The sequence below is a fragment of the Sinocyclocheilus rhinocerous genome, unplaced genomic scaffold, assembly GCF_001515625.1.
Source record: "Sinocyclocheilus rhinocerous isolate Xijiao unplaced genomic scaffold, SAMN03320098_v1.1 scaffold898, whole genome shotgun sequence".
Taxonomy (NCBI): domain Eukaryota; kingdom Metazoa; phylum Chordata; class Actinopteri; order Cypriniformes; family Cyprinidae; genus Sinocyclocheilus; species Sinocyclocheilus rhinocerous.
Window position 1 is genome coordinate 1263401 of NW_015652144.1, and position 20633 is coordinate 1284033.

Below are 20633 nucleotides of genomic sequence, written 5' to 3' on the forward strand. Positions count from 1 at the left end.
AGAACGATTTACAAAGATTTATACTCTAGAGATATTTAATCAACTTTAACCCTTTTTACAGGTAAATAAAATATTTTTTCTTACATGTAAACTCCGTTAATCGCAGCACTGCGTCCACGCGTTTTCCATTTATTGCGCTGATGTAAATCCAAAATCCCAATCTGATCCATGATGGGTAGGTATAACGTAATATATATTCCGCATAGGACTCTGGAAGATTTTTGAGACTGTCTCTGCTGCTGTAGGTACATAGATTTTCACTTAAATCTGGATTCCGCACAGATGCATCACTCTCAAATCCCACGCAGCGCTCATTTTACGCGCTCCGAATTTAAAGTTTAACTATATTTTCCCAGCATTCACATAAAAAGAACTCTGTATACCAACGTCGTCCGTGATTGCAGGACACCAGAGTGCATTTTTAGCCCATTTGCAAATTTCTCCAGTTTATTTGGCGCACAGCAGCAGTTTGCGCGTCTCTCTGAGCGCAGGAGCTGTTGCCAAACACCCTGCGCGCCCTTGAGCTGCGCTGCCGGATTACGCACATCATAACCAAACATTTGCGCACACCAAATGAGTTCAACCGCAAGAAAATATGACTCTACGACTCTTTTATTACACGTATCGATTGTATTATGTGTTTATTGACTGGTTTATAATTCTGAGTTCACTTCGGGCGCAACTGGTTAGACACAGTATAGTTTTAAAGGGATAGTTCACCCAAAAATGAAAATTCTGTCATCATTTACTCACCACCCTCATGTCGTTCCAAACCTGTATGAGTTGCTTTCTTATGTTGAACATAAAAGAAGATATTTTGAAGATTGCTGGTAATCAAACAGTTGGTGGTTGCCATTGACTTCCATAGTATTTTCCCCCCTACTACCATTACCAGCAATCTTCAAAATATCTTCTTTTATGTTCAACATAAGAAAGCAACTCATACAGGTTTGGAACGACATGAGGGTGGTGAGTAAATGATGACAGGATTTTCATTTTTCGGTGTGAACTATCCCTTTAACGTCAGGATTTGTGCTTCCAGTCTGTCTTATAACAATCAAAGGTCGTAAATCTATGTTTGTTTACATTTTCTAAAGGTTGCAATCAACTATTTAGTCTATTTTAGTACAAATGATCGCCCCCAAAACACTTCTGATTTACTTTCCTCCATGACATGAATATTACAGCTTGTATTATTTTAATAAGAAGCGACATTAAAAACTCTTTCCTGTTTAAGAATTGATTTATTATCCAGCTTCTCCCTCTAGTGGCCTCGATGTATAGTTCTACTTTTAATATATAAACCACCTTTCTCTCCTTAGCACCTTCCGGTTTATAACAAATCTCTGCATACTATTCATATTCATATTATTACCCTACTTGTATTATTCTATAAATATGTAATTCTTTATCTTGTGTACACTTGCCTTCTCTAGTCGCTTGTAATACCGACGCTCTGCCGGTGGTGGCAGCACCGCGGCGCATGAGTGACTGATATACACACAGCGTTTGACGTCGAGGAGGAAGAAAAAGAGTCCTGCGCGCTTAGTGTACAAACGCATAGCTGAGCAGTAATTTGTCGTTTTTAGTTTACATTTTAGTCAATTAAAGAACAATGTCGGAAAGAAAAGTTTTGAATGTAAGTACCTCCTTTTTGAATTTTTATATTATTGTTGTGTACCGGTTTAAGTAACTTAGTTGTTTGAGTAGTAATATCTCAGCATGCTAATGAAGTAGCTACGTTAAATAAGTCATGTGAATTCGTTTTCCTAATTTACCGTGTGATGTTTTCGATGTTCATAACGTACATATATGTTGAAATAATCTTGAATACACCTCCTGAGGTAAACCTTTAAATAAGTTTCTGTTTACAAAGGTCATTACTGTGGTAAACTATTTTTATATTATTGTTGTGTACCGGTTTAAGTAACTTAGTTATTTGAGTAGTAATATCAGCATGCTAATGAAGTAACGTTAGCTAAGTTAAATAAGTCATGTGAGTTCGTTTTCCTAATTTACCGTGTGATGTTTTCGATGTTCATAACGTACATATATGTTGAAATAATCTTGAATACACCTCCTGAGGTAAACCTTTAAATAAGTTTCTGTTTACAAAGGTCATTACTGTGGTAAACTGTCACCTTACAGCATCTGTTCTTGTTTTTTCTCAGAAATACTATCCTCCGGATTTCGATCCGTCTAAAATCCCTAAACTCAAACTGCCCAAAGACCGTCAGTATGTGGTCAGACTGATGGCACCATTTAATATGAGGTATGTTTTATTTTGTGTGTATATATAGTATATTTGTTCTTGCAGGTTTTAAATAAATACATGCTTTTAGAAATTAATAATATGCAATAATAATAATAATTTTAGAAAGCTTCTCAACTAAGGATAGTGGAACAAATGTTTCTGAGCAAAAAAACGACTATTATACATTTTTACCACGTTTTACAGAAAACGGTGTTATTCATTGTAACAATAGTTTGTATAAAAAATTTGTGTCTAACAAAAGTTATTAAATGACATTAAAAGACTCTATTTAAGGATGACAGCGCAGCCCCAAAATGTTAAATCTTCTGCCGCTATCTTTCAAACCACTAGGTTTTTCCCATTTGTCAGTGAGAAGATATTAATAAATTAAAATATAATAGAATTTACTGATTAATTTATATATTTTATATAAGTACAGGTCAGAAAAAGTATGCTATTTTATTTTTACATATATCTTGTTACACTGAATGACGATGGAACATAATTTCACCCATATTTTGAAGTTTTTTTTTTTTCTTCACAAAAGTAATTTGAAACATAAAAGTAGACACTTTATTTGCATTTAATATGCTTTATGTGTATATAAAAAAATTTAATTTAATTTGATGTAGACACAAGAATAGGATGTCTTTTCTTTGACCAATAAATATCACTGCAAAAACAATATAGGAAATGATCAATTAAATACAACAAGCTAAGTATATTCAATGTGAAACGATGTTTAACTGTGAAAATTCTCTTGATTTCTCTAGTAGTAAGGAAAACATCTGGATTTTGATTTATTAGAGATTATAAATCTCTTTAGGGGATTTATAATCTTAAAATTAGGGGAAGTCGTGGCCTAATGGTTAGAGAGTCGGACTCGTAACCCAAAGGTTGCGGGGGCACTAATTTCCGAGTATGGGTCACCATACTTGGCCACATGTCACTTCACGTCACGTTATATCGTCTTTGAGACAATAATGCTTGTTGGTACACAGGTGTAAAACGTGTGGAGAGTACATTTACAAAGGGAAGAAGTTCAATGCCCGTAAGGAGACCGTTCAGAACGAACTGTACCTGGGGCTTCCCATTTTCAGATTCTACATTAAATGCACCAGATGCTTGGCTGAGATCACTTTCAAGGTACTAGAATAAACACGCACATCATACTCTTTAAAACCAGCACACAAACACTTAAGGAGTTTTTATTGTTAGTCTTGTGTGTTTGTTTAGTTGCACTTCATCTGATTGCTGTGTTTCACAGACAGATCCAGAGAGCACAGATTACGCCATGGAACATGGTGCAACAAGAAATTTTCAGGCTGAGAAACTGATTGAAGAGGAGGAGAAAAAGATCCAACAAGACCGAGAGGAAGAGGAACTCAATAACCCCATGAAGGTCTGATAGAAACTTTAAAGACTACATGTGTGTTTTATGATATTAGAAGTTTTGTTAGGGATTTATATAGTTTTGCTATTTGTGATTATTTTTTTCCGTTTTCAAGAGTTTGTTTTTTTGTTTTATTTTTGACAAAAGCTTTAGCGGCTGTAGATTGCTGCATATAAAATATGCTTTATGTACAAAATGTAAATATTCCTATGTATGTTAACCTAAAAAGTTGATGTTTTTTGATAATTGTGTCCATATTGTTTACCATGTACATGTGCATATCACAATAATTGCACCTTTATGGGGTCATATGCATTCACAGTTAAAGTATTTTTTTTCCAAAGCATGTAATGTCAAGATTAAGAAGCATAAATGATATAATATAGTGTGGTTTAGACTTCTCTTTTCTCTTGCTCCACATAGAGAGATGTTGGAGAGAGCTCTGGTCAAACGACTGAGGGACTCGGACTCTGAAGAAGAGACCGAAGATGCAAAAGACCAAAGCAGGAAACACACGGCTGATAAACCCACAGACATCCTCACCACAGACAGGGACACAGGACCACAGGTGGAGAGAAAGACAGCAGCCTCCACCTCATTAGATTCAAATCTAACTTGTTTTATTTGACATTGACACATTTTTTACATTTTATTTTGGTCACTTTTATTAATTATGATTTGGAAAAAGTCTTAGATATTACCTTAGATTTTTATTAATACATGCTTCTGGATATTCCACTGTGATTGGTCAGTTGCGACATGCTGCAATCAAGTATTTTCGTCATAGTTGCTCTCAGGCAGATAATTTCCTACGTAGCTGTGCTAGTTTCTTGTTTCTCATATCACTCCACACTCTATCTTCTCGCATAATAATTTCAGCTCAAATCAGTATTTCATATCCATTTGTTTATTTATCACAATAAATATTAACCAGGATAATATTCAGCCAGGCATTGCTGCAAAATAAACACTCACAAGGATTGTTGACTGTGCAAAAATCAATTGTTCTTTTAGCTTACATGTGTTTTTCTGTTGTCTTTCTATTCATCAAACGCCCCGTCTGTTTCTCTCATTAATGTATACGCTGGTTTCCTCCTGATCTCCACAGGGATCATCATCTGTGGGCGTTAAGAAACAGAAGGTGGAGAGCTGGGAGAGGAGTGTCGGAGGTCTGGGTGGGAAGGGAGCTCTGGGGTCTCTGGTGGTGAGGAAGAAACCAGCCGATTCTGCCTTTAAACCTGCTGCCGCTGCACCACGACAGGCTGCTGACACACAAACAGGTTCGTGATGATCATGATTTGCTGCCCATGAAACATTTCTGTTTATTAGCAATGTTGAAAACAGTTGTGCTGCTTCATATTTTAGTGGAAACTGATTTATTTTTTTTCAAGATCCTTTGATGAATTGAAAGTTCAAAAGAACAGCATTTATTTGAAATAGATTTTTAAATGTCTATTTAAAAAAAAAAAGTCCATAAAAGTATTAATCTCTACAAAAAAAACAACTTTGACCCCAGATTTTTAAATGGTGGGGTATATATAAACTTTAATAAAAAAATGTCTTATGTATGAATTTAATAAACCAAAATTGTAATTGAATGATTATTTATTAACAATATTACCTCTATAAAAATAATAATTCAATATTTATTATTATTTAATAAACAAAAATGAATTATTTTATCATTAACCTTTTTTTACTGTTTTACTAATATAAATTGTATTAATATAACTAATAAATAGACATTTTAATTATTATTATTTAATAAATCTAAACTGCAATTTTGTTTTATTTATATAGTTAATAGATAGATATTTATTATTTAATAAACCAAAATGGCAGTGGATGTATATCAGGATATCAGGAGTTATTATTATTATTATTTCTCTATAATCAAGGAATGGTACAGATGTGAAGTACGCAAGCCATTTTTTTAAAGGGGTCCTATTATGCTTTTTAACTTTTTCAACTTTAGTTAGACTGTAATGTTGCTGTTTGAGCATAAAAAAAGATCTGCAAAGTTACAAAGCTCAAAGTCCACTTCAAAAGGAGATATTTTATTTAACAGAAATCACTTTTCAAAAACTACAACGAACGACTCGTTTGGACTACAACGCATATTTTCCAGGATTTGTGATATCACAAAGATCGAATTTGGTACCTATGATAAAACCCACTGCAGTTTCCACCATAAAGCCTAATGTTGTATTTATGTATCAGACATAGTTTAGGGTTTTGCCATCTCTGTTAACCTGTGCTTTCTCTGTCTTTCCAGATCATTCAGGCGCAGGTGCTGCCAAACCCCAGTCCTCCAAAGCTTCCAATGGGCAGCCAGTCGCATCTCAGTACGGTTCTTCTCTCAGCCTCTTGGGGGCGTATACAGACAGCGATGACAGCAACTCTGATTAGGATGGAGAGAATGCGGTGGCATTTTGGCTGACTGAAACAAATGTTTGTTTTCAGACCAGCAAAAATTGACCACCATTCTTTTCACAGACCGCTTTAAGTTTCCTTAACCTGGACTCTTTCAAAGTGCAGTTCAATAGATTTTTATTTTTTAGTGATTAACTTTTTAGCTGGAGGAGCATTGTTTATGAGAAGCTGTTTCCATTGCCTGGATTTCAATCGGTCTGTTAGATCTGCATCATCCCGCTGTCTCTAATGTACTCTATAATGTGCTTCTAATGTATTATGCACTCTATAATGTAGTATTTGTTTCTCCATGTTAGCTCATGGAAATGCATTTGAGGGTTTCAGTGGAGATAAGTGAATCTGAATCTAATTTCCACTGATCATCTCTAATCCCATATCAGCTCATTTCATCTTCCCAAACATCAAACAAATAAAACGTTCCTCGTGTTTTGTTTCTGAGCACAGACTTTGTTTTCTAGCAAATATTTTGAAATATATTTCAGATATATTATTATCAAGTATTTTCTGTATTGTAAGCTTCACAAAAGGCATTTTTGAGCCATTGAGTTAAGGCTGCTTTTTGCCTGATCAAAATTCAGTGTAGGCACAATGCAGCATAAAAGATAGACTAAATTATGTTGGCTCACACCCACTTCAGCCCCTAGTATCAAAGTATATGCGTTGTATTGATGCATTGTATCAATATAATGCATCACATTGTATGCTGTCTTTGAGCAGCATTAAACTATGGAAAGCCATTTCTGCTATGGAAAAAATTAATAAGAAAGGAATTTGCAACTTTTTATGTGAGCTTATGTCTTGCATTTCTGACTTCCTCACAATTCTGACCTTGAGGAAAAGGTCAGAACTGCGAGATTAAACTCAGGATAAATATAATGATTAATTGCGACTTCTCAAATTTGACTTTTTTTTGTGCAATTCTGAGTTTAGATCTTGCAATTCTGATAAAGAAGTCAGAATAGTGAGGATAAAAAGTCAGAATTATCTGATAAAAACTCGCAATTACCTTTATTATTTTTAATCTGTGCAAGAAACAGGCTTTCATATTAAATGTGCAATTCTGAGTTTAGATCTTGCAATTCTGATAAAGAAGTCAGAATAGTGAGGATAAAAAGTCGCAATTACCTTTATTATTTTTAATCTGTGCAAGAAACAGGCTTTCATATTAAACGTTTTGTATAGATACACCTACGTGCCACTTCAGAAGTGCTTCTGTGCCACCCCTGCGATGTAAATTTGGCAAAAGTTACTCAATTTGACATTCCGCTAATGGCATTAGTGGCTTGTTTTGGTGTTAAAGGTAACACTTGCTAATGTGATGTTAATGCAACCCGATGTGTGGACTAGCCATTATTCACCATCTCCCATATTGATCCACCAAAGTGCCGGTGACCTTCTAACCTTACAATTTGACCTCTGTATGCTGATGGAGAAGGTGTTAATGAGAACTGGTGTGACAGATGGGGCATGCATTGAATTGGATCGCTTCTTTTAGTGTGTGTGTGTGTGTGTGGTTAACCAGAAGCCCCTACTTGTATGCATTTTACTGCACTTAATCTCTTTATTCCATTTAAAACCCTGCACTTTCTTAATAAGTGTGCTTTGTAGACATGCATCGTTTTGCACAGTGCAAGCCAAAGCACGAGCCAGCATGCGAAATGAAATGCCTCAGCAAGAACAAAGACAATGCAACTCTCCAGTGGGCTTCAACAACATGTCTAGCTTATGTGTTGTTCACCAACTGAGCTGAGCTGCAACAACCAACGCAATCCGATGCAACTCATCCATCCATTTGCACGTGCGCACGCTCGTCGTCACTTCTGAGATTCCCCTCACAGCTGCTTTTTATACTCACTTCCCACCGTCCATCATTGAGAGGTGAGTATTTTGCAAATGTTTTGGGGGTTTGTGGCCTTCTGAACTGTTTTTATGAGTTATAACTGTCGTGTTAGATGAACAATTTGCACACGCTTGTCTGTGAGTATCCATTGGGATCGCGTTGCATAGTTAGCCAGCAAGCAAACCGGCTAACAAAATGCAGCTTGAATTTGTTGGTTTTTACTTTTGTGCTCCAAATTAGTTCAGCATTCGACTTCTGTGTTCAATTTATTATAGTAATCGTGTATATAATCTCATTTATCGACAAATAAAGTGACTATAATATGAGGTAGCGGAGTTTAAAGATGTTAGCCGGGTTGCTAACATTAGTTTTAATCTATAATGACAGCTTTTGTCTATTTCATTCTAAGAAACATTAAAATCTCTGTTATGTGCTGAATTAAAGGGGGAACAATAAGAAAGTGGGTGTGTGCAGTTGGTGCATGTTCTTGTTTTGACAGGATTCTTTGCCAAGATTGAGCAGTGCGAGTTTGTGTGTAAAACTTTATTTTTGAATAATATTGTTTTATTTGTTTACATTTATATAAAATGTTCGCCAACACGTTTAATGTATCACCCACGTACAAATGCGTTAGTGACGATATCTGTTTGTTTAAAGGAACCGCTCGCCAAAAAAAATTTAATTATGTAACGGTTAACTCACGCCGATTTTGTTCCAAATCCTATTGTTTTCCATCTAACTTGAAACACAAAAGCAGTTGTTAGACAAAATGTGAGGGGGACTGACAACCTCAGTCACTATTTACCTTCACTGCATCATTTTTCATCCAATGAAAGTGAACGGGATTGTGATTCTGTGGTTTAAAAAGGAAAATGAGCATCATGAAAGTTGCTTATATAACTAATTTGGTTTATTCTAAGTCATATGAGACATTTCTGTGAGGAAAAATACCCAAATTAAGTTATTAGTGTCTAAATTCTCAATGGACAGACAATAGTCACCATTCACTTTCATTGTGTGAAAAAGAGCTGCCTAGTCATTCTGCTGACTAATTACTTTTGTGTCCCACGGGAGAATGAAAGTCATACAGGTTTGGAACAACATGAGGTTGACTAAATTACGACAGTGTTTTGAGTTATTACTGTAATATGTCTTTTCCAATTGGTCAGGTCTAGGGGTGGAGGCTTTAAAATACCCCACGACTGCCTTTCTGCCTTTACGTTTCTTGCTTTTTTAAAGGGGTCATATGATGCTGCTAAAAAGAACATTATTTTGTGTATTTGGTGTAATGAAATGTGTTATGGCCGTGCTTTTGCTTTCCAGATCAATTTATTGCAAGCAAATAGGCGCTGGATGTTCTAAAGCATCGATGCATTGGGGAAACTGAGGTGAGCTATTGCACAATATCATATTTGTCATTTATTAACACTCTGTGAGTAATAAGTAACTTATTGGTTAGGTGTTTCAGGATTTATGGATGGTGTTCCATGGAAGAACTAGGATAAAGTCCTTTTTAGAAGCATAACCGCTCCTTTAACTTCTTATTGGATCTGTTTTTAATTTTTGTCTTGGTCGTATAGACCCATGGCAAAGTGGTTTCGAGATCACCTAAGTTTTGGCAGCAGGAAAGGACCGCCGCAGCCCCCGAAACCGGACTACAGCGAAAGCGAGATCCTACGGGCCTACAGGGCTCAGAAAGACCTGGACTTTGAGGACCCTTACGGACCGTCCGAGAACCGGGTGCTGAACGGCTCAGGGTCAGTGGAAACGTTCCCCGCGTTTGGCGCGGTGCTGTCCAACGGCGTGGAGGTGAAGATCGTGTCTCCCAAACACAGACTGATAAAAGTGGAATCTCAGGAATTCGGGCGTAGCAAAATACCACTGAACATCGTGACCTTTGAGGAACCGCAGGCCCCTGTAAGTTCTTGTTTTCTTAACGTATAGAGAGCTTAAATGGGTCTTACTGGACTGTTATCAGTAAGAATTATGTGCTTTAAAAGGTTTTCAGTGTTGATGTATGGAAAAATGATTGGGATTGAGCAAGAACCAATCCCAGAAAGTGTAAAAGCATAATTTTGTTGTGTATTCATCTTGGTGAATAATTGTGATTTCAAGCATTTTTCCTCTTCTTATGTGTACTTGAATGACAAATGTTTGTTTAAATGAAATTATTTTACCAGCACATTAATTATGTGGTTGTTTATCTTGGCGTAAAGACCCTCCAGTCAATTTCTCCAGTCAAAATCGTGAATAGGTCAATATGTCATAAATTAGGTGGTTATGAGAGTCGCAGGGGTTGTTTTACTAGGATTACAGTGATGTGTGATTGTTTTAGAGTAGATTTGTTTGGTGCACGTGTCATGGATGAGTTTTGCAGACAGTCATAACAAACCAACCAGACGCACAATTTGCTCGTGTTTCCTGAACTCGGCCGGTAATGATTGTCTTTTGTCATCAGAGGTGAAGGGTGGGAGCATTGGGAATCAATTTCATTAACCCAAATACATTTAATCCCAATGCCTGCGGGTTTTATAGACTCCCACACCAGCCCTCTCTCTCTCTCTCTCTCGCTTGTTTAGGTTTATAAAGGGATTGTGTGTCCAAAAATGAAAATGTTATGTCACTCAAAATTTTGGTTCATATATCTCCTTTTTTTCCAGTGAAACAAAAAAGAGCAAAATGTTCTTTTATTTGCAATGTAAGCATAATGCTTAAAATTTGGCTGACAATTTTCAGACTGGACAAAAAAGAATTATAAGAATAATTTTAGTATTATATTTATGTACTATTAGGCCTACAGTATATACTTTTATGTGTCTGCTTTCAAAAGAGACCAGGATTACGTTTTGTAGACCAAAGGGTTTGAGAGCTGCGGCCTTTAAATTTTGGGTCTGTAATTTTTTGGCTTGTGGTTGTTAAGGGATGTGTGTGTATATATATATGTGTGTGTATATATATATATATATATATAGCTGCACATCACAGGAATAAATTAGATTTTAATGTATATTAAAATAGAAAAACGTTATTTTACATTGTAATAATATTTCACAATATTAAATTTTTTCCTGTATTTTTGATCAAATAAATGCAGCCTTGATGAGCATAAGAAACTCCTTGAAAAAATATTAAAAATCGTTCTGATCCCAAACTTTTGAACAGTAGTGTGTGTGTGTAACATTTATTTAATTGATTTTTATTTTTGTATTTTCCATTTTCATTTTAAAGTTTAATTTGAATGTTCTAGTAATTTTTGTCATAAGGTAATGTTACTGTTTTTTTTTGTGTTTTTTTTTTATATGTAGTTAGTTAATGTGGTGTTCATTTATATTTCAGGTTTAGCTTATTTTAGTACATCAAGTTAAACTAAATGAAAATGAGAAGTACTAAAAATGTTTATTATGGTTTTAGTTTAAGTTTTACTATAATAACCCTAATGGCTGAAAATGCCAGACTGAAAATGCTTCATGTGTTTTTGCACAAAAGCTGCCAGAATTGCATACTGCGTAAAACTCTGCAGCTGTCTTAGTTTCTGATTCATATGATCATCATGATCACTCATCATCCTTGTTCTTTCTCCCCAGGTGGTTCCCTCGGCTCCTGCGGTCGGGGAGACTGATTACTCTGACCCGTTTGACGCCAGGCCGGACCTGCGGCCCAGACCCGGCTGGGAGCAGAACGCTGTAGAAGCCTGCAGCAGTTACATGGAGCCGTTTGAGGCCCAGCGATTCATAAGCGGTACAGCAGTTCCCCACTGGATCTCTTATAATACCAAAGAGAGCATTTATTCAGCCATTGTTATTCCAGTCGGTTTAATTTGTGGTCTGGACTGTGGTATGTGGTACTTTTTAGTGATGCACCGAAATGAAAAATCTTGGCCGAAACCGAACAAAATGAAACACAAGGCCGAACACGGTTTTTCATGTTTTTTCCCCATGTATTTTGACAATTTTTTTTCACCATTGCATAAATTAAATAGCCAACGCAGCAGATTTATAAATGAGTCTCATTATGAATACGTCGCACGTATCGCATTGTCACATGCCTTGTAAAAATTCGTAAAAATGTCAACTGATGAGTAATACTGTTTCAGCGCAGATTTTCCTCACGCTTTGGACTTTGAACCCTGGTTAACAAGCAGATAGCGCTGTCAGAATACATGCAATTCATGCGAAAACATAACATTCTGCAGTTTATTAAGTAATTGTTTAAGGCCATTTTGCGATTTCAATCATCATACAGTATCCAACAACAATCAGCCCTTCTCATTGAAGACATGCGATGCAGTACTAAACAGTCTCTCGCTGTCGGTGCTTGTAATGATTTTTGCGTCTTACTCGGAGAGTTTAAATGCTTCCACACTGCTAACATGTTTGTTGCATTATAAAGAGCGCCTCTCTCTTTACGTTGGTTGCTATTTGATAGCGTCACGTCATTGTTCGGTACAATTTATTCTGTCTTTTCGCTTATATAATTTCGGTTGCCGAACATTCGGTGCATCCCTAGTACTTTTGTATGTTTTTGAAGCTTGACAGCTCCAGTCCTCATTCAATTTCCTAATACTCATACGTAATGTAATATTGTGTCGTCTGGTTCAGTTGAATGTGTTTGTCGTATGTCAGAGCTCCAGCACAGCTCAGATCGGGGCAGAAACAGCCCGCAGCTCTACGACAGCCCGTACGAGGAGAGAGTTTGGCCCCGGGCGGCCCCCGAGGAGGACGAGAGGCCCGTGGATGAGTACGAACAGCCCTGGGAGTGGAAGAAAGAGAACATCTCCAAAGCCTTCGCTGGTAAGACGTGCTGCTGGGTAGAGATGGGCTCCATCCACACCAGTACGTTTGCATCCTCTTTTGAGAATGTAGTTTACCACACTATAAGCAGGGTCTGAAATGAACAGTCAGCAAATGTGAGTAAATCAAACAGTGTTATTTGACTGTCAGCCGGTGTTTGGGAGCAGCTTCCTTTGGTTGGCAGGTGTGGCAGAAAGTTAGTTTTGAACCCTGACTACCGTGTGATGCATCAACAGATTAATTCATAAGCACGGTATTATCATTCGCAGCTCTAAACACTGGATTTGTTTGCATTCAATAAAATGATCTGTGGGTGCAGTCTGTCTTTTATCCTGCACATGAGAAAGGAAGAGGGATGTGTGGGGCGTCTTGATAGATGGAGACAGGAGGAGAGGAGAGAAGTAGAGCAGTCATGCAGAAAGATAATAGCCGCTGTGTGACTTCTGCTCTGCATCACGTCCACACACACACACACACACACACACACACACACACACTCAGATCATCTCTCCCTACGTGACTGAAATGTCACACACTCTTCATCACATGGTAATTTCATCACTTCTGATCAGATTGCCGGTTGCTCATGGATTGTTCGTGCTCTGTCAGATGCATATTCCTCACAAACATGGCAAGAGCTTCTCAAATCAAAGCAGGAATCCTCCTCTACCAAGATGCTGGGAGAGAGTAACTAGTGTTGTTGGCTAAAGCAAGAAACACTACTTCTATTGCTTATACTGATGGATAGTGATTTGAACAAACCCTTAAATCGTAAATATAGAATGTTAATGCTTTTTTTTAAATATTCCACAAAAATGGTTGTTGTTGTTCTTAATTGTTCTTAACTATGTTCTATGTTTCAAAATATAATATGAAGATATACTGCATAATTTAATGCTGTACATTTATAATTTTATGGGGGGAAAACATAAATTAAAGCAATTAAAACACATTTAAGTATTAATACAAATATATAATTTAATTTAAAAATGCAAAAATGTATAATATTTTAAATATGAATAAAATATATAAAAAGTAAAATAGATCAAATGAATTGTAATGTATTTATATATTGCAAAGTGGGTATTTTTAAGTCTTTTTTTTTGGTTGCATTTTTAAAGTTTCTAATTGTTTTGTAGTAGCCTTTGCAATATTAATGTATTTCTTTAATTTGAGTAGTTTTATGAGTAAGTCATATTTTAAATAATTAGAGTAATTGAATAATAAATTATTATCTTTAATAGTCGTAGTTAATACTTATTTATTACATTTGTTTATTTGATAGTATTATTGCAGTAGTAATGTATTTTATGGGGGAAAGCATAAATGAAAACAACTAAAACGCATTTAAAAATTAATACAAATATTAATTATACAAATCTAGAATATTTTGTATATAAATAAAAAAAATATATAAAATTATTTGTAAACCTTACTAACTATTAATAAGCTGCAATTTAAGAGTTTATCGATGCAAAAGTCATAGTTAATAGTTAGTTAACAGTGAGAACTAGTCCCCAAACTAAAGTGTGACCCCTTTTTTAATGTTTTGTAGTAACTTTTGAAGCCAGAGACTGGGATCAATGCACGCTGCCCCGTGAAGAGGCATCGAGGAAGGCAGGAGCGTCCAGAATCAGCCCTTCGTCCAGCAGAGCCACCAGCCTGCACAAACCCAGCAACACGCAGGGCTTCCTGGGAGAGAGAGTGGATCCCACGTTGCCCCTGGAGAAACAGGTGTATGTATTAACACATGAACCGCCTGAGCTGTGCTGCTTACAGGAAACTGTATGAAATACTTAAAAAGTATTTTAAAGTATTTAAAGGGATACTCAGCGTACTGACACAGAAGAGCGTACGCTGCTTGCGTTCAGTGGATATTCTCCAAAATGGCGCTACGGTGATGTGGAGAGACACAGAGGAGACAAATTGTTGAATAAAGTCGTTATTTTTGTTTTCTTCGCGTACAAAAAGTATTCTCGTCGCTTCATAACGTTACAGTTGAAACACTGATGGCAGATGGACTATTCTGACGATGTCTTTCATACTTTTCTGGACCTTGACAGTGTTATTTACTTGGCAGTCAATGGGACAGTCACAAGCCTCCCGGTTTTCATCCAAAATATCTTAAATTGTGTTCCGAAGACGAACAAAGCTTTTTTTACGGGTTTGGAACGACATGGGGGTAAGTGATTAATGACAAAATTTTCATTTTGGGGGTGGAGTAACCCTTTAAATACTTGAAAATTAAATATGTGAAAAGTTGTAATATTTAATCACAAATAACATGAAGATATGGTGGTCAGATGAGAACACATATGATGTGGTGTGGTGAAACATTTCCCTCAGGAAAGTTCTGTGGTGTGCATAAGTAGCTAGTTGAATTCAAGAGAAGAGCATTCTGCTAAAATTTCAAGTGCCATCACTATTTATTACACCACCCTGCGTCATATTTGCTGAGTGAAACCCAATACACGTTGATTCCAAAAATAGTGTCTGTTTTGCTCTATAGCACATCACACTTTGTCACAAAATGCATTTCGTTGCATTTTTGCTTTCAGCAACCATTTGTAAGGTGGGGAAGTCTTGTTTTATCCCTTCATCAGCAGAACAACTGCCACAAAGACATGATTCCTGTCTTCCTTTAAGCCAGATGACTACTATTTTTCATTTCTCAGATGATTTTTGCATGTATGAATGATTCTGAAGACATTATTTATGCCTAATCCTGACTTCAAGGATAAAATTATGAAGAATTATGTCTGGTTACTGAAGAAAATGCAAACGTGAACCAGATGTTTTCTGCTACATCTGTGGGTGTTTAGTACATCCAAACAGCCACATAAAATGACAGTTTTTGTGGGGAAAAAGCTTATTTATAAACCGGTTTATGTACATTATTATTTTTTTTACATTAAATGTATGAATGAACATGTTTCCAATCCGTTGCAGATTGTAAGTTAAATGATACATTTTGAATACTACTTTTTGTCATTAAAACCAAAACGTTTGACATTTAACTCCTTTTGTTAGTTTAAGAAGTGCATTACTTATATATCTACAATTTGAACATTTGTTTGCTGATTTTGTGAAAAAAAACTATATTTGATTTTCTTTCAAGATGCAGGGCTGTGTATTAATATTGTCAATGAATTGTACGCAATCTCTCTCCATTTTCATATAACGGAAGTATTGAGTCTCGTGACACTTCACAGGTGTTGAAATCAGCTACTGAAACCCTAATAGTGGCCCATCTGTGTGTGTTTCAGATGGTACCATGGTGCATTGACTCGCTCAGAAGCTGAATCTCTGCTCACGCTGTGTAAGGAGTGCAGTTACCTGGTGAGGAAAAGTCAGACGAGCCGAAACGACTATTCGCTGTCTCTCAGGTACAGTCTTACACACAAACTCACTGTCTCAGGTGTACTCTACAACCCAAAAAATCATTCAGGAGCATGATTTACAATGTTTAATGTTCAGTCATTATCAGTCATTCCCTCACAAGTAGACTGTTTTGTTGTTTTGATTTTCATATAAATTTCTGCTGCAATTCAGAGTCATGTTGTTTGTGGCTTTTCTCAGAGCTTTTTGGTTTGGTTCAGTCCTTGAGTACAAAATGACATCTTTGTAGAAACAAGGCCGCTGATGACCTGGGCGTTCTATTAGTGTGCTGTAAATGTCCATTAAAGCGCCAGCTACTGTTTTGTGCTGTGTACTGTGAATGCTTTCAGATGTATAATAATTGAAGTACTTGTCCCACATTCACATTTGTTTCGTGAAACAGTCAAGAGTAATTTGATTCTATAAATAGAGCAAATTGTTCTTGCTAAACTAGGTTTCTCTTTCTGCATCTTTATGGGAAATGTAAAGACCTTAAAATAACCGTTAAGGTTTAATGTTTCTCTGGACACAAAATTACCACCAATATTTACATGATTATGTACCACCGTAACTAGTCTAAATTTACATTTTAATGTACTACTCCAGCTGTTCTAAATGAAACATTTGATATTTACATTTTCTTACAATTTTGAAACCAAACTATCATAGAGACTTGAGGGTTGTTTTGATTGGACTTTGGCCAGTAAGAAACCAATTAGCAACCAGTCTGAACACCCTAGCAACCATATAGCAACGCCCTGGCAGCCATCTGGTTCTACTTTGCAGCCTCTTTCTATTTCTCTTTATCTAGATCTGCTCTCATGTATTGAATTTTTTTCTTTCCCCCTCGTGCTACCTACATATTGTACAGCTGGAGGGCAGTTACGTCTAGTTATTCTAGTTCTGTGTAATATATTCAGGTTTGAGATGTTTTGTGTGGGTCTGAATGCGTTTAGCATGTTATTAATAATGTAGTGCCCAGCAAAATGCAGTATGGCTGCTTTTCGGTTTTATGGGGGTGAGCAGTATGACCAAAATCTTACATCATCGTGGTATTTTAATCTTATCTTTTAATAATTTTTTAGATTGTATGAATCACAGTATTGTTATTTATTTATTTATTTTGGCTGGAAATTCAACAAAAATGGTTTATATATTAATTATTGTCTTAATTCCTATTGTGAAATGATCCAGTAAATTAAATAATTTACAAATGAAATGTGCTTCATCTCATTTAATTATTTTTCCTTTTTATTCCTTTTTTTTTTATTGTGACGATTTGCAACATCATTTAGAAACCATAAACTCTTAATACCAATTTTATCCTCGACGTCTTTGTGACACGGACAATTTCTGTATTTACACAAATCTCCACATTTCCTTACTGCTTCCACTTCAGTGCTAGTGCTTTAGTACGGTTTATATACTGTTATAATATTTATTCATATTTTGAATTGGTTTTTATTTATATTTTTTTAGGTTTCATTTTAGCTTTAGTCATTTTATGTGCTTTTATTAGTATTCGTTTTTAATTCTATTTAGCTTTTTTATATCATTATTTATTTTTAGTAACTTTAGTAGCTTCAGCCTAAACCTGTAAGGGTTTACCTGAATTTTTTTATTTTTAAATGGAACAGTTTATTGAAACTAGGCAACACACAAAAAAACACATTTGATACATCAGGCTTTTATGGCTCATATGATATAGTGAGAATATGGAGCTCGAACTCCAATATGGAGCTCAATTAATTTTTTTATTTTCACAAATATGAAATTCGGTGCAGTTGCTCATATTTATATGGTCAGAATGTTCTAATAGCTTGTAATGAAAATCATAACAGTATAGCAGAAAACTTACATGAAATACTATATACAATGGCATGCGAAAGTTTGGGAACCATCTGTGAAAATGTTAATAATTTTAACAAAATAAGAGAGATCATACAAAATGCATGTTATTTTTTTATTTAGTACTATCCTGAGTAAGATACTTTATATAAAAGATGTTTACATATAATCCACAAGACAAAAAAAATAGCTGAAATGATTAAAATAACCCCCTTCAGAAGTTTGGGAACCCTTGGTTCTTAATACTGTGTGTGGTTACCTGGATGATCCACGACTGTTTTTTTTTGTTTTGTGATGGCTGTTCATTAATCCCTTGTTTGTTCTGAACAGTTAAACTGGTCACTGTTCTTCAGAAAAATCCTCCAGGTCCTGCAGATTCTTCAGTTTTCCAGCATCTTCTGCATATTTGAACCCTTTCCAGCAGTGACTGTATGATTTTGAGATCCATCTTTTCACACTGAGGACAATTGAGGGACTCGAACACAACTATTAAAAAAAGGTTCAAACATTCACTGATGCTCCAGAAGGAAACACAATGCAGTTTGAAAACTTTTGAACAGGATGATGTCCAAATTTGTCTTATTTTGTTGAAATATAATTTTTTTCCATTTAGTACCACCCTTCGGAAGCAACAGAAGATACTTGCATGTTTCCCGGAAGACAAATTAAGTCCAATTTACCTTGATCTTCAAATTCAAAACGTTTTTCAGCTATTTTTTTGTCTTGTGGACTATATGTAAACATCTTTTATGTAAAATATCTTACTCAGGACAGCACTAAATAAAAAAATAACATGCATTTTGTATGATCTCTCTTATTTTGTTAAAATTATTCACATTTTCACAGATTCTGCAAGGGGCTCCCAAACTTTCGCATGCCACTATATATATATATATATATATATCAGTTGTCTCTCTGTATCTCCCAATAATGTCTTAAGATGGCATTTAAATGCTTAGTTTGATGATCAGTTGATTAATATTTCACAGCAGAAGACAAATGAAGCACGAGCTGAAGGCGGGCTTTTGTACAATTATACTAAAAGGCCTTTTACTTGCTAAAAAAATTGTCAACTATCAATCAGATGACAGAATGCATGTAGCAGATTGTGTTCAACAGCAAAGTTTTATTTATGTTTATCTTTTAGAGGCCTTAGAAATTTGCATATAAAATATGAAACCGTAGGCTTTACGGGGTTAAACTGTGTTCATGTAACATTTTTTATTTTAGCTTTATTTCAATGAATGAAAATGATTTTTAATGGTTTTAGTTGACAGTAACAACACCGTTTCACCTATTCATAATGTACAGAGGTCTCGCCTACTACTATTGTTGTATAAACAGTATATTTCTACTGTTCCAGGTCGGCCACACAAAGCAATATGCAAACTCAATGACTTTCTCTCTCTCTCCCCCTCCATCTGTCTGTCTCCGTCTCTCTGCAGGAGCTGTCACGGGTTCATGCACATGAAGTTCTCGCAGTCTCGTGATGGGAAGTTCATCCTGGGAGAGAACAGTCCTCCGTTTGACTCCATCCCTGAAGTCATTAATTACTACACCACGAACAAACTGCCCATCCGCGGAGCCGAACACCTGTCTCTGCTGTTCCCGGTGCTGGTGCAGACGCTCTGAGACCACACACACACACGCTTATCACGCGCTCGCACACAGCCACACTCAGAGCTTCACTCAGACGGCTACTACAGTGCTTCATTTTCAATCACATATCACCGGCTCTTCGAGAGTTTGATTTATGTTTGGAGTGGGAATTAGATTTTTCAGGCGTGTGATCAAATTCATCCCTGGTGTGAATGAAAACACAGTCGGCCTGTAGTGACACTGTATCGATGTGCAACACGCGTGTGAAGAATATTTTCCACACTACTGGACTCTAAAGTGTCTTCGCATCACATTGGGAACTGCAATATTATTACTTTCTCTGCTCCAAACTCTTCAAATGATAGATTTAACATTTGAGGATAAAATGTAGCCCGACCAAAGTATTTATAAAGATTTAGCTAAATACTAAAAAGCAATGATGTACAGTTAAAATCCCATCCTCTGTAGGATTTCTTGATTTTAAAAAGTGAAATAATTCACCTGAAAAGACGGTTGTCATCATCTGCTCATTCTCATGTCATTCAGAAGAACCTGTTTGACTGACTTTCTTCTGTTGAACACAAAAGAAGATATTTTGAATGATGTTAAAGATGCTTTTTTCCATGCAGTGAAAGTGGATGGTGATCATGGCTGTTATAATCTAAAAAGGACAAAATCAGCATAAAAGTCTTCTAAAGCCGCACAATAGCTTTGTGTGAAGAAAACACTCCATTTTAGTTATACATAAATGTTTCACTATGCCGCAGCTGTCAATTCTCATTTGTTTCTCTATATTCAAATCAATATTTGTTGACAAAAGTCGAAACTGGAACAGTCATAATTATGGTATTTTAAAAAAAATCTAAAGTATGACGAGATAAGTCATAATTATCCAAATTATGAGTCATAATTGACAAAAATGATAAATTGTAATACAATAAAAGTTGAAATGACAGTAGAAATGAGAATCATAATTGCAAGTCAAATTAAAGCCACAATATTAGTTGTTAAATGTAAATGTTTCAGTCTTTTGCAGCTCTGAATTTTGATTTGTGTTTTCACATTCAAACTAGGGCTGGAGGAAAGATACAAATAACG

At 35.9% G+C, this 20633-nt stretch overlaps 1 protein-coding gene and 1 pseudogene across 2 annotated transcripts; both read left to right on the forward strand.

Annotated features, from left to right (window-relative positions):
- Positions 1–1474: 1474 nt before the first annotated feature.
- On the forward strand, positions 1475–6513 carry LOC107713690 (coiled-coil domain-containing protein 94-like; annotated as a pseudogene).
- Positions 6514–7660: 1147 nt separating this feature from the next.
- Positions 7661–20614, forward strand: LOC107713685 (SH2 domain-containing adapter protein F-like). 2 transcript variants are annotated; one of them, XM_016519267.1, is made up of 8 exons: positions 7661–7958; positions 9244–9308; positions 9501–9837; positions 11505–11658; positions 12543–12710; positions 14266–14446; positions 15977–16096; positions 19382–20614. In XM_016519267.1, the coding sequence occupies exons 3-8, from the start codon at positions 9505–9507 to the stop codon at positions 19566–19568; spliced, it is 1143 nt and encodes a 380-aa protein (XP_016374753.1). In that variant the 5' UTR covers positions 7661–7958; positions 9244–9308; positions 9501–9504; the 3' UTR covers positions 19569–20614. The 2 variants fall into 2 exon arrangements, with proteins under 2 accessions (XP_016374753.1, XP_016374754.1); XM_016519268.1 differs by having other exon boundaries at positions 14278–14446.
- The last annotated feature ends 19 nt before the right edge of the window (positions 20615–20633 follow it).

What these genes read in the sequence shown, in the direction of transcription:
- LOC107713685 (XM_016519267.1), top strand. Translation starts at nt 9,505, where the DNA reads ATGGCAAAGTGGTTTCGAGATCACCTAAGTTTTGGCAGCAGGAAAGGA. An exon ending in TTGCCCCTGGAGAAACAGGT is followed by an intron (nt 14,447 to 15,976) that starts GTATGTATTAAC and finishes TGTGTGTTTCAG; the next exon opens with ATGGTACCATGGTGCATTGA. An exon ending in GACTATTCGCTGTCTCTCAG is followed by an intron (nt 16,097 to 19,381) that starts GTACAGTCTTAC and finishes GTCTCTCTGCAG; the next exon opens with GAGCTGTCACGGGTTCATGC.